At 34.2% G+C, this 12529-nt stretch overlaps 2 protein-coding genes and 1 long non-coding RNA gene across 4 annotated transcripts; all 3 read left to right on the top strand.

Annotated features, from left to right (window-relative positions):
* Positions 1-749: 749 nt before the first annotated feature.
* Positions 750-1267, top strand: LOC120213862. Of its 2 annotated transcripts, XR_005524816.1 has the most exons (3): positions 750-834; positions 939-1017; positions 1136-1267. It is a non-coding gene; the product is annotated as an uncharacterized LOC120213862 (long non-coding RNA). The 2 variants fall into 2 exon arrangements; XR_005524815.1 differs by having other exon boundaries at positions 939-1267.
* Positions 1268-9243: 7976 nt separating this feature from the next.
* LOC120213653 lies at positions 9244-10677 on the top strand. The gene is made up of 4 exons (XM_039211735.1): positions 9244-9655; positions 9772-9976; positions 10028-10411; positions 10569-10677. The coding sequence occupies exons 1-4, from the start codon at positions 9244-9246 to the stop codon at positions 10675-10677; spliced, it is 1110 nt and encodes a 369-aa protein (XP_039067666.1).
* A 760-nt stretch (positions 10678-11437) lies between these two features.
* On the top strand, positions 11438-12413 carry LOC120213860. Its single transcript, XM_039211909.1, has 4 exons — positions 11438-11624; positions 11743-11858; positions 11992-12102; positions 12232-12413. The coding sequence occupies exons 1-4, from the start codon at positions 11467-11469 to the stop codon at positions 12234-12236; spliced, it is 390 nt and encodes a 129-aa protein (XP_039067840.1). The 5' UTR covers positions 11438-11466; the 3' UTR covers positions 12237-12413.
* Positions 12414-12529: the final 116 nt, after the last annotated feature.

Genomic DNA, 12529 nt, shown 5'->3' with positions numbered 1-12529 from the left:
GGAGAGAAAGTTTGATGTTTATAAAAAGTTTGGTTGGTCTGAGAAAGAGATTGTAGAAGCTTTCAGGAGAAATCCCTCGGTAATGGCGACTTCTGAGGATAAAATTAAAGCAGTGATGGATATCCTTGTAAATGTAATTGGGTTCCAGGCTTCACTTGTTGCTTAACAACCGAATTTGCTTGGAATGAGCGTGGAGAATTGTTCCTAGGGGTTTGTTTGGTAAAGACCTTGTGTCAAAGGGCTTGCTTGAAAAGGCATTGTTGTTGAGGATGTTTGATATTCCGGGTGAATTGTTCTTTAAGATATTTTTGTATTGTTATGAAGAAGGAAAAGCTTCTGAGCTGCTAAAACTCTATAACGAAAAATTTAACCTTGCTACGGGGGGAAAGCTTAAGACAGACAAATTTAAGAAGATATGTTGAAATATTTTCTTTATTAGTATTCTTTTTCTGTCATAACTTTGATGTGCTATTCGACTCTCCATAGAAGATCTCACTTAAGATGTCTGTTTCTCATCAAACATTGCTGTTGAAGCTTTAGAAAGAATAATTGAATCTTCCATGTTAAATCTTGCTATATTTCAAGAGCAACAATGAAATGTGTGTTCACTTAAACACTTCAATTTCCTAATATTTTAAGCGATATAGATATGCAATCTTGCTGTTCTGTTTGTTTTCTGTTAGTCCATGGTCATATTTATGATTTACCATAACCATTCTCTACATTTTTGTTGGTTGGTTTCTATGGCAATTCAGAAAGAGCTTGACATTCAAGGCAAGCAGAACGTTAAGCTTCTGTTACGAAGGACCTCCACCAACTGTTGAGCTGAAAATGGTATACTGCAAATTCTTTTTAATGTCATTTAGCATGGTTAAAAATATATCAGAAACCATAACCATTTTCTACATTTTTGTTGGTTGGTTTCTATGGCAATTCAGAAAGAGCTTGACATTCAAGGCAAGCCGAACGTTAAGCTTCTGTCACGAAGGACCACCACCAACTGTTGAGCTGAAAATGGTATACTGCAAATTCCTTTTAATGTCATTTAGCATGGTTAAAATATATCAGAAATAAGTGCCTGGTTCATTGTTGATCTCTCTTCATGTGCGTAACATTTCATATGCTGTTTGTTCAGATGCTGTTTTGTGTTTCGGGTGAGTTGTCCAATTTTAAAGGAGATAAGGGTTTGCTCTCATGGTTTCTTGTGACTCCTCTAAATAATAAATATCATGTTTTCTTTGAGTTGCCAAGACTTGTTGCTTTTTTTCGGTTTTGTTATCATGTGAGAAATCTCTGTAAGTTATAACCTTTTCATGTATAAAAAAAACTTATTTGTTGTAATCTTTCACAAAGTAAAGAAACTCCTAGTTCACTTTTATGAACAATCCAATAAATCTAAGCATAGGTTTCCTGCTTTGTTTGAGCTGATGGGGAAAGGTAGCACATACGTTTATTTTTGTTGGAGTATCGTGTCCAACATGTTCGACCCGTATAGGGATATGTACTGGGACGAGTGACGGGTTAACATAGGTCAGGTGCATCTAGTTTACCCTCTTGGAGGAATCATTTCTTTCTATGTTTTCTATAACCATTGTCGAAACCTTTTGAACTTTGTGAAGATTTGTGCATTCAAATTGTCTGGTTTATGGGTAATGTGTGAATTGAGAGTAATGCCTTTTGCCTCCATTAAGAGGTGAACAATGAAGATAAAGGTGCGTAGATGGGGCCATTAAGGGGATGCTTTTGTTAAGGTGGAAGTTGTGCTTTTGCATGATATGTAGACACGTATTTTGCTTAGTTATGCAAGCATCATCATGGAAAGGTCTTCAAGAAAAAGAGAACAGGATGCCAATATAGTGTAAAGCACATAGTGTTGATTGTTTTTTGTGTCAATATATAATATATAACCATCGAATGAATCTGAATGAATGGCAGAAAGAGAGAGGATAATGCTAACGCACGGAGTTTTAATCTCCGTCATCTATTCAGATTCATCCCATGATTATATTTATGTATAAAAAGAGTTTTACACCGTGTATATGGATCATTTCGATATATATATGGTGACATGACAGCAAAAGATTACTTTCTGAGAACAAAATGACTCACTAGTGCTGGCAAATTTTCTAGTCAAAAGGGATTGTGGCTTTAAATTTTTGGTGTTCCATAACATGCTTTTCCCATGTAGAGTAGTTGCTTTCTACACCATCTCACTTCCTTCACAATTAGCAATGCTTTTAATTTAGGTATAAAAAGGGATGGACCGAAGGGTGGTGAGGTTGCGGTCGAAGTCTAAAAATTTCAAATACTCATAATTTATTCATTTTCTTTATTTTTTTATTGATTATCTATTTTTTGAAAATTTTATAATTTTGCACTTCTCAAAATTTTTAATATGATTTTTTAAATCCGCATCTTTAATAAAAGTGTCACTAAATATAATTGTAGGTTAACCTTGGCATTGAAAACGATCTTGTTTTTTATTCATCATTAGGTTGTTTTCCGTCAATCAAATTATTTTTCGTAAGTCATTTTTCGTGGAACGAATTCGGACACAAATGTCAAAGAAAATGTCTTAGCTTCCATCACAAGGAAAACAAAATTAATAAGCTTCAAATAATTGCATTACTAGTAAAAGAAGGCAATGGATATGGGTTAATAGAATAATATTTCTTATAATATCAAATTATTAATTTATTTTCCAATTCAAAGTAGATGACTTTTGTGAAATTAGGGAATGATTAAACAAATAATATATAATAATATAATATAATTAAAATTTCCCCTTTTTTGGTTCCAACTTGATTTGTTTTACCACAGCTAAAGGTTTTACAGCCTGTATTTCTTTCTATTTAAGTAAGAAATGACCATCCAACTCAGTTGGTAGAGCACAAGGTTCTTAACCTTGAGGTCGTGGGATTGAGTCCCACGGAGGGCATTTCATAATTCGGAGGTCTCTTACGGAAGCTGCTCTTAAAACCTACTATCTTACATCCTCCTTACCCCATACATATGGGAAAAAGGGACAGCCATTTCTTTCTATTTAAGCTTGGAATAACTATTTATGGCATTTCCTTCAAGCTGGAAAAGAAAAATATAAGAGTAAATTACGAATTTCATCATCCAATTTTCTTTCCACTTTTATTTTGATCAATAGAGTTTTAAAAAGATTTGGTTTATTCGTTAAACTTTCGATTTGCTAACATAAATGAAAGGGTAGCATGACATTCATCTTTACTAATATTGATACATGTTTATTGAAATAGAATCCATGTGTCGTTCATACCATTTTTTCCCTTTTTTTTTTCTTATGTTATCTTTATTTGAAGATTGAAGTTTTACAGTTTCATTCATGCGTCACGCCGACACTGTGATTACTATTTTCAGGCATCCTCTTCAATCACTCATGATATCGACGAATTCGTCCTATTGTCTTGTTTTATTTTATCAACTTAGATTTGACTTAAATCATTTTAAAAACTCAATCTTAAACTCGAAATTCGTAAAATCACAAACCACTATGATCTTTAATCTTCACCATCTAATTAGCGAAGAATTAAAATATACAACTCATTTTTTCCTTGTATGTCTCCCTGTTATCGGTAGGGGTGTGCAAATCCGGGTACCCGGATTTTCAGGTACCCGATTTCCGGGTACCCGGAACTTCCGGGTCGACGATTTTTCGGCCCGTGTCCCAACCCGGATGTTACGGGTACCCGGTAATCGGGTACCCGGATTTTGCGGGTACCCGATACCCGGTTTTTAATTTTTTTATTTTCAAATTATTAATTTAAAAAAATATATACACAAATTTAAATGTTCGAAACTTCGAATTACATACTCTAATATCCGAACATAAAATTTAAAAGTTCGAAATATAAAATATAATAATCCATAATATAAATAATTCATTATATTTTATATAATTATATATAAAAAAATAAAAAAAAATAAAAACTAACCGGGTACTCGGGTAACCGGGTACCCGGAAAAACTATATTTTGTGACCCGGGCCCGACCCGGGAAATGTCGGGCCGGGTACCCGACCCGGCCGGGTAATTTTTTTTAGAGAATTACCCGGTTTTTTTTATATCCGGGTCGGCGGGTCGGCGGGTCGGGTCAACCGGGTCGGGTAATTTTGCACACCCCTAATTATCGGGATTTGAAAGAAGATACTTTATATACACGGTATAAGCTTTTTTTATCTACATTTGTTAGTTTGTTTTATTTTTTTAATATTTTTTTATATTTTCATATTCATGTGATCTCCCTAAAACAAATCGGTTAAAATTAACATCCGGTCCTTGTACTTTAATGAAGTTTGAGATTTAATCCCACGTTCAAAAAGTTAAACATCAGTTATATATATATTTATTTCAAAATCTCAACCCCTATTAACTTTGAAGTCAAACAATTTAGCCCCTCCCATTATCTAACCTCGACCATGTTCTTAAATCGAGAATAAATGTTCGAACGTCAAACATAAACCCTACGAAATTCAAACATGAAAGTTCAAAAAAAAATACTCGAAACCAGTGAAAAAGGGCAAAGGTCATTTGTCATCTAAGCCACATCATGAGAGCCTCATCCTCACGTATATAAAGGCCCCTCTAAGCACCAAAAAAGATAAACCCTAAATCATTGCATGGCTAAATCAAAATATCGATCAGCCTCTTTTCCCTTTGCTTGCATCTCTCTTTCTTTTCTCCTCTCGGAAGCCTCCAACAGTTACGGAGAATGTAGTCTGGTTCGAGGTCATTTATTTCAAAGGGGTCTTACGACTTCGTCTCGAATGATCTCGGACCAGGCTTCATTCCCCCTAACTCGAGATATCTCTCGGGCGAATGCATGGGCTGACCGGACGATTCGAGGGTCGAAACCCTGATTTTCGTTTTGTTACATTGATGAAAATCTGAGGTCAGTAGTTGCTTTTCTGGTTAACATTTCAAGCTTTATTAAGTATCGGAATGTTGTTATTTGCTTATTGGAAGTAAATTTTAAGGGAGTTTTTGTTCTTGAATTTTCTCTTGAAGCTTTGCTATTGATATGATGTTCTAAAGATGAATGCCTGCAGATTTTCATATATATATATATATATGTATATGTATATGTATATGTATGTATGTATATGTATGTATGTATGTATGTATGTATGTATGTATATGTATGTCTGTATGTGTGTGTGTTCACCATATTCCCAAAGAATTTTGGATTTTCAAGTGATAACAAGCATTTGGGTAAAGTACACCGAAGGCCACTAAATTATGATTAAGTGGCCTTTTTAGCTATTGAACTTTAAAAACTTACAACAATGATCATTAATTTTAGGTTAAATTACACGTTTAGTACCTAAACTATCTGTTTTGATCCGTTTTAGTACCTAAACTTTTAATATTTTCAAAACCATACGTAAATTTTACTTTTTGTTTCATTTTAGTATCCCGTTCAAAATTTAACATTAAGTTTTGAAAAAAAATTGAAAGTTTATGTACTAAAACGAACCAAAATTGATAGTTTAAGTACTAAACACATTAAGTTTTTAACAATGAGAGTACTAAAACAAAATAAAAACTAAACATTAGGTATGGTTTTGAACAAAATTAAAAATTTAGGTACTAAAACGGATCAAAACTGATAAATTAGGTACAAAATATGTAGTTTACCCTTAAATTCATCAAACAATTACAAAATGGTCATGAGGGTGTTACAGATAGTCATTAGTTTTATCGAATTGTTATATTAAACTCCTACTCATTTTTTTCTCCGACGCTATTAAATTCATCGGGAAAACAATAATTCGAATCGAGTTTAAGCACATTGTGTGAAAAATGTCTAAAAGAAGAAATCAAAGGGAAAAAAGTTGTGTTTGATCTTGTAGCAGTTGGTTTTTCTTTTTGTGTTCTAAATTAGCTTTGCTTGTGGAGAGTTGCAAAGAATATAAGGTTAGGAGCAACTTTAACTTTACTAGTTGCATGAGAGGGAGATATTCCCCTATCAACCACCTAAACCTTTCAATTTAATCAATTTAATCCTTTGATTAATTTTAATAAAGGAAAAAAATATGCATAAAAAGAAGTTTTAGCCTTGAACCGAAATTATTTAATGGTTTATAGATTTATATAAATTCTAGCTTTAGGGTTTTCATAGATTTTGGCTAAAGACTGAGTTCAAAATTATTATCCGTACAATTTTTAATATTTTTTTAATAAAATAATAATAATTGCAATAATAATTAAGAGTGGTCAAAAGAGATGAAGACATCTTGAGTGTGCATTACAACAAAAGTGATTCCTATGCTCCATAAAGTCATATATTACCTTTATTTTATTTTTCAAAATTGAAGACGATGTTTTAAAATATATATATCGAGTCTATCGAGCGGTTTTAATGATAAAAAATATTTTTTTGGAGAATTTAAATTTGAATAGTTATATCTACAGTATATGTATTGTCAATAACTAAAATATTTTTTAACAAATGCATGTATTGTTACAAAATGGTCATCCGACTATTCATTATATTCCAGACTCGTCCTTTTTCGTTAAAAAAATTATAGTTGTTTAAGTCGGACGTTAACATGGTGACGGAGATATGATAGTCATATGAGATTTTGAAATCAACTTTTATCATATCGCAATTAACAAATTAACGTTCAACTCGGAATATCGCCTAATTTTTAAAGGAAAACGATGAATTTGAAACATAATGAATAGTCAGGTGACCATTTTGTAATTTTTAATAGTCGATCGACTCAACCAAGAGCACTCCATAGATGGATCTAGAAATATTTTTTAGGGTAGGCACACACATTAATTATTGAAATTTTTCGTATGAGGTGGGTACAAATAGAATTTCAGGGTGGGCACTCATAGTAAAATAGACAATTAATATTTTTTGTAATTATTTAATTTATTAAAAATTCAATATTATTTTTTTCGAATTAAATATCAAATAACTCATTTTTACTTCTTAAACATTCAAATCTAATCCATTCTATTTGAATATTGACCGAAATTTGACAAAGTAAAACTCGAACAACTCCTATATGTAGACATCAGATCTGGAGAATTGATCTAGAGAATTGTTTCCATATGTTCATTGATCTGGGACCTAATGGTTAGACAAGATAGTTTAGGACACGAATAGAGTAACTTTAATAATTAAGAGATTTGTCGTTATGTTTTGAAGTTTCGAACTCAAACATCGCTCATATAAAAATACGAGTGTTTATTATCAAATGATTGAGAGTCTTTGAACATCTATTATCTTATATTCACCACAGATTTATAGATAAACAAATAATTTTTCGACTGAGGTCACTCATTCAAACTGTACCAAAGATGAAAGGATAAATAGAAATGGATATTTAATTCAAATTTGACGAGTTTCAATCTGATCCGATCTACAAAATCGAATTCTTCATCAAAATTTCATTCAGATCAACTAATTCAATCCATAATAGTTCCTAAATATAACTAAAACTATAATAATTTAAAATTTACTCTCTCTTTTCTAAAACAATTAATCAATTAAAATGAATTATATATCATTTGTTTATATATGCAAAATACCTTAATCTAGTAAGCTAATAAAAAAAATTCTAAAATTAAAATAGATAAATAATTCAAATATATAATTTCAGTATACAAAAATAAAATAGATTGAAACAATAAATATCTTTATTCAAATTCCAATTATTATGAATAATAATATTCAAATAATAATTTGCATTCGCTATTTAATTTTAAAAATATTCGTGTTCGATTCATTTAATGTTTATGAATAAATTGATTGCATCATTTTCCTATCCTTTAATGTACCAGGCAAAGAAAAGTAGTGAAATTACACCTTTAATCTTTAAATTTTTTAAATTTTACAGTTTGATTTCTAAAATTTACCTCGTGTTCAGTTTAGTCTCTACCTTCACCAATATTTTAAACGTACACAAAATAAAAGGAAAAAAGTACCGTGTAAACGAGCCAATAAATGAACTTGTTTGTAAACATAAACGAATCAAACATATATGTGCTCTTTCGTTTTATTAAATGTACATAAAAAAATTGTTCATACTTATATATTTAGCTTAATAAACAAACGTTATAAGAACGGTTCATCGAACACTTTGTTCATTTACATTAATAGGCAATCATTCTATGTAAATTTTAAATTATCAAATAATTTAGATATTTTTCTTTACATTTTTTTATTAATAACCTATTTTTGTGCTCTAAAATTTTATAAATCCACCCCTCTCAAAATTTTATAAATTCATCCTCAAACATAAAATCATGCGTATAGACACGGACTATTTTGTTAATGTTTATAATATAAAGGGGTGAATATACTTATTTTCCAAGTATAGGAATCACAATGTAATCCGATAACTTTTATGATAGTTTTACCCTGTTATATATATACACACACACACACACTTATCAACGTGACAATACCTGTACCTCATGCTGCAGAATCCTTCAAAAAGCTTGGAATCCACCTTCACTTCCATGAAAACTGCTCCAAGTTGCAGTTGCATACAAGATTGGTGATCCATTTCCATGGCAGCACCTACTTTTAGCTTCAAAACACTTTCTTCTCGTCTTTAATTACTCATTTTTTCATTTCCTGTGAGCCTTATATAAATAATATGCCAAAGGGATCATATTTATTGTCGGTAGCTTCTTTCTTCTCAGCTTTTGGGTTTTTTTTCTGTAGTTTTCTTCTTCTTCTTTCTGCATTCATCAGAACTTTCATTTGATTTACTTCTGTTTATATATATATGTATGTATGTATATATTTAGGAGTTGATTTATGTGGTGATGCTGCAGTAGCCAGTAGGAGTAACTAGATTATGTTACTCGAATTCGGATATGATACGAGTATGCTTAGTTTTCATGATATTAGAAATATTCGTATATATCTCGAATACGAATATGAAATGTTATGTTTCTCCAACTCTTTATCATGTTCAATAGAATGGAATTTGGATGCTTGATGTTGGATTTCAATGGTGGGATTGCATTTGCTGTTGATTCAAATCCGAGATCTTTTCTTCGAAATACCGAAAAAATTTGTTGATTAAGTTATATATCCATGGTGGTTCACTTGAAATGTTATGTGAGATCAAACTCGGGTTCCATGTAGTTTAACTGCTGCTAGACATGTCTATATGTTCTTGCCACATGACATTAACTTCCCTTGGATTTCAGGATTGCGGATCGAAGGAATCATTGTTCGAAACCGAACATGGAGAACGAAAACCTAGAACCGGGGACCGATTTAGGCCTTGCACTGGGGTGTTCCGGTTACACGATCGCGAGAAGGACCAGCAATGATCTCGGTGCAGGTGCAAATGCAGCTTCAAGTATCATCGTGAATTTCGTGGCCGCCGATCCCTTGTCCGAAATAGTTTGGTCTCCACACAGAGGTCTCTGTCTCAAATGTACCGAATGCAGCTTTTTGGACAATGAACATTCCCTTCTCCGGGCTGCAGGAGCGAGTAATATGGTGAATCAGCAAACCAATACATCCTCCTCTACATTCCTTGATCTGAATGCTAAAGTTTTAGACATGGACTACTTGGACAAATCGGCCGGAGATAACGATGGCATCCGGTTGTGCCATGAGCCACAGATCGATAATGACGATTCTTTACAAGGCATGTTATGTTTGCATAAACTATTTATGTGTTCATGGTTTGCTTTTTGATGTCCTTGCAAATTGCTGATGCACTTGACATGTAACTGATATGTTCTTTACTTGACCAAAAAACAGAAGTGGCACGAATCGAGTCTTTATTCGATGATCCCGCAAATGAAGTCGGAGATGTCGGTCATCAGACTTGGTTGGCACGGATGGAGATGGTTTTGGCATCTGAAGTTCAAACCAACAATGAGTGTGGAGCATCTGGACCTCCAGAGAACAAATTGACTTCTGCTGAAGCTGAAAAGGACTATGAGCACCATGAGGGGATACAATCGTAGAATGTGTCCGCTGGCAAGCATTCTCTGACTAATGGCGGAACCCATAGATGCAGAAGAAAAGGAAAGGAAAAAACTTTATCTGATGGAGATGTTAAAGGGATGATGTCGAAAGCCGAGGTCGATGACAGCGACGAGAGTGTTGAAAGTTGTAACAGTGCTGCATTATTCTCTACAGGCAAAAGACGGAAGGGCTTTGAGCAAGAGTTGATTGTTGGGAGCAAAAGAGTGAAACAAGATAGTCCCTTCATGAACTGGATATCAAATATGATGAAAGGGTTCTTGAAAGCGAAAGACGAAACGCCCTCTCTTATGCTTACTGCTGCAAATACCAATAAGGCACACGGGAGTGCCATCGAGAATCTTGATGCAAGCAATACGAAACGAGATCCGGGGTGCGGAAGTTCGGTTTCCAATCTGTTTTTCACACCAAGGTCAAGGAACATCACTACTTGAAATTGATCAAGCTGGACTCGATCCAACTAACAAGATTTGTGACATCAATGCTACTTCAGTCACTTGTCATGGAGAAAACCTAAACTTCCTTAATGTGTTTAATGAAAGGTTCAAAAAACCAATTTGTGGTGACAGGGTAGGTCCGAGTAAGAGAAGTAACGAGGAAAATATTGCACAGAATACGAGTTCGAACAATTTGCCTGTGGATGTGATGAAGAAAAAGCAAGCACTAGTTCTTCTTTAGGTAAACTGATTTGGACGCACCATCAGAAGCAAAGATGGTTCATAACAGTGGTCATAAAAGCAATCTTCCAGGGAGCTTGTGGATAACTCTGTTTACTCCCAAGTCTTTTAGCTCGTTGTCGAACAGGGATACTGCTGGCGCTGTTGAGTGCTTGAGTGACTTTTTGAAACACACTCCTTGCTACCAGAACAATGATAATATTCCCAACAGCCTCAAGACTGCAGGGACTAGGCAGCAAGGCCCCGAAGAGCAGCTAACCCGTTCGGGTAAAGAATTACCTTCTGCAACTGAAATGGAGGCATCCATTTCAATTGGTTTACAATGCCTTAGGTCGAACGATTCAGAGATGATGGCTTCTTTTTGCTCTAGGAGATTACACGCTCTCAAGCACATCATGCCTTCTGGTGTTCTCGACAATTAAACCTCGTTGACTGTCACATGTTTCTTTTGTGGGAGGAAGGGCCATCATTTGGAATATTGTCCAGATATAACAGATAATGAAATTGAATATCTGAGGAATATGAAGTCATCTAATAGATTCGAAGAATTATCTTGCTCGTGTTTTAGATGCTTTGAACTCGGTCATTGGGCTGTCATATGCCCTACTGCATCAAAAGTTCAACATCACTCAGCTTGTAGGGCTTCTTCGTCTAGTTTCGGTGAAGTGCAATGTTATGCAAGATTTGAAGAGAAAGCTTTTAGACGAAAACCAAGAAGCGATAGCTGGACAGATAGTTCGGATTGATACTGGAAAAGGCCCTCGTACTCTATGAAGTTATTGTAGACAGAATGAAATCAAACACAAATGTGAAAAAGAAATATGTAGGTTCCAGTTCCAAGGAAATCAAACCTTGGGATACTTCAACCAATCAGCAGGATACAGATACACCAAAGGTAATATTCGATGCCATGAGGAAGCTTCGTTTATCGCGGACAGACATCCTGAAGTAGACCATCATTTCCACTGGTAAAATCATATTAAAACATGAAGATATTATCACTAATGTTTTTTTATGTTACCTAATTTAATCTTCATTTCAATTTTTAATTCTGTGTCGATGTCTGGTGGAAGAATTCACGAATATCAGTCCCACGTCTCGAAGGATTTTTCCTGCAATTGAGGCTTGCGAAGTGGGAGCAAGGACTAGGAGGAACAGGATTTTATGTTGCCTGCATAACTGGTATGACACTGAATCGTTTGTTGTTTATCATTGATTAATGGTGGATTGTTAGCAAGTTATTGATTCATAAGGTTTTTTTAGAGGCATAATTTTCCCTTTGTTATCTATCATTTCCCTTCCTGTAATTGCCCAGAGGGAAACAAACAGGGCACACAACGAGATTCGAAGAACTCCATCACCGATAACATAGGGGGGATCATGCTCTGTCGAGAGCCAGTACATCTCCAACCACGATTTTCTCGAGGTAAGACTCAACTTTACATTGTTCATTATGATTTCTTGAGAGTCAAGCATGTTAATTGCATTACCCTTAAGATGACTGTCAACTTACTGGTTTATTAGTTTGATAATATGGTCTAACTACATATCTCAGGATGAGCTTACGGCATGGCTGGGACAACCAAAAAGAGCGGCGGAAAGATTCCGTCGGAAGAAGAACTTACGGTTCGAATCAAAGAGAGAAGAATGTTAAGGTTTCATGCACTTTTTATGTTGGTTTCGGCTGTTGATGTGTGTTATCTTGTTTGCACACAACTTGTGAGGTCGTCAGCAATAGTGTGTCCCTCGAGTGTTCTTCATCTTGTCGTATGATTCGATCCTATATTAGGTTATTTGCATAGAGGGACTGAAAATAGTGTGAAAAACCAAACAATCATACAGCACTTGCCTTA

This window comes from Hibiscus syriacus, unplaced genomic scaffold, assembly GCF_006381635.1.
Source record: "Hibiscus syriacus cultivar Baekdansim isolate YM2019G1 unplaced genomic scaffold, ASM638163v2 tig00110044_pilon, whole genome shotgun sequence".
In the NCBI taxonomy this organism is placed as follows: Eukaryota; Viridiplantae; Streptophyta; class Magnoliopsida; order Malvales; family Malvaceae; genus Hibiscus; species Hibiscus syriacus.
The sequence above is the reverse complement of the archived record's forward strand: the minus strand, read 5'-3'. Positions and strand labels throughout refer to the sequence as shown.

Bases quoted from the DNA above. Each gene is read 5' to 3' on its own strand.
- LOC120213653 (XM_039211735.1), top strand. From the start codon at position 9,244: ATGGAGAACGAAAACCTAGAACCGGGGACCGATTTAGGCCTTGCACTG. The intron at 9,656-9,771 runs GCATGTTATGTT...ACCAAAAAACAG, and splicing joins TAATGACGATTCTTTACAAG to AAGTGGCACGAATCGAGTCT. The intron at 9,977-10,027 runs GTAGAATGTGTC...CGGAACCCATAG, and splicing joins CACCATGAGGGGATACAATC to ATGCAGAAGAAAAGGAAAGG.
- LOC120213860 (XM_039211909.1), top strand. From the start codon at position 11,467: ATGAAATCAAACACAAATGTGAAAAAGAAATATGTAGGTTCCAGTTCC. The intron at 11,625-11,742 runs GTAGACCATCAT...TGTCGATGTCTG, and splicing joins TCGCGGACAGACATCCTGAA to GTGGAAGAATTCACGAATAT. The intron at 11,859-11,991 runs GTATGACACTGA...GTAATTGCCCAG, and splicing joins TTATGTTGCCTGCATAACTG to AGGGAAACAAACAGGGCACA.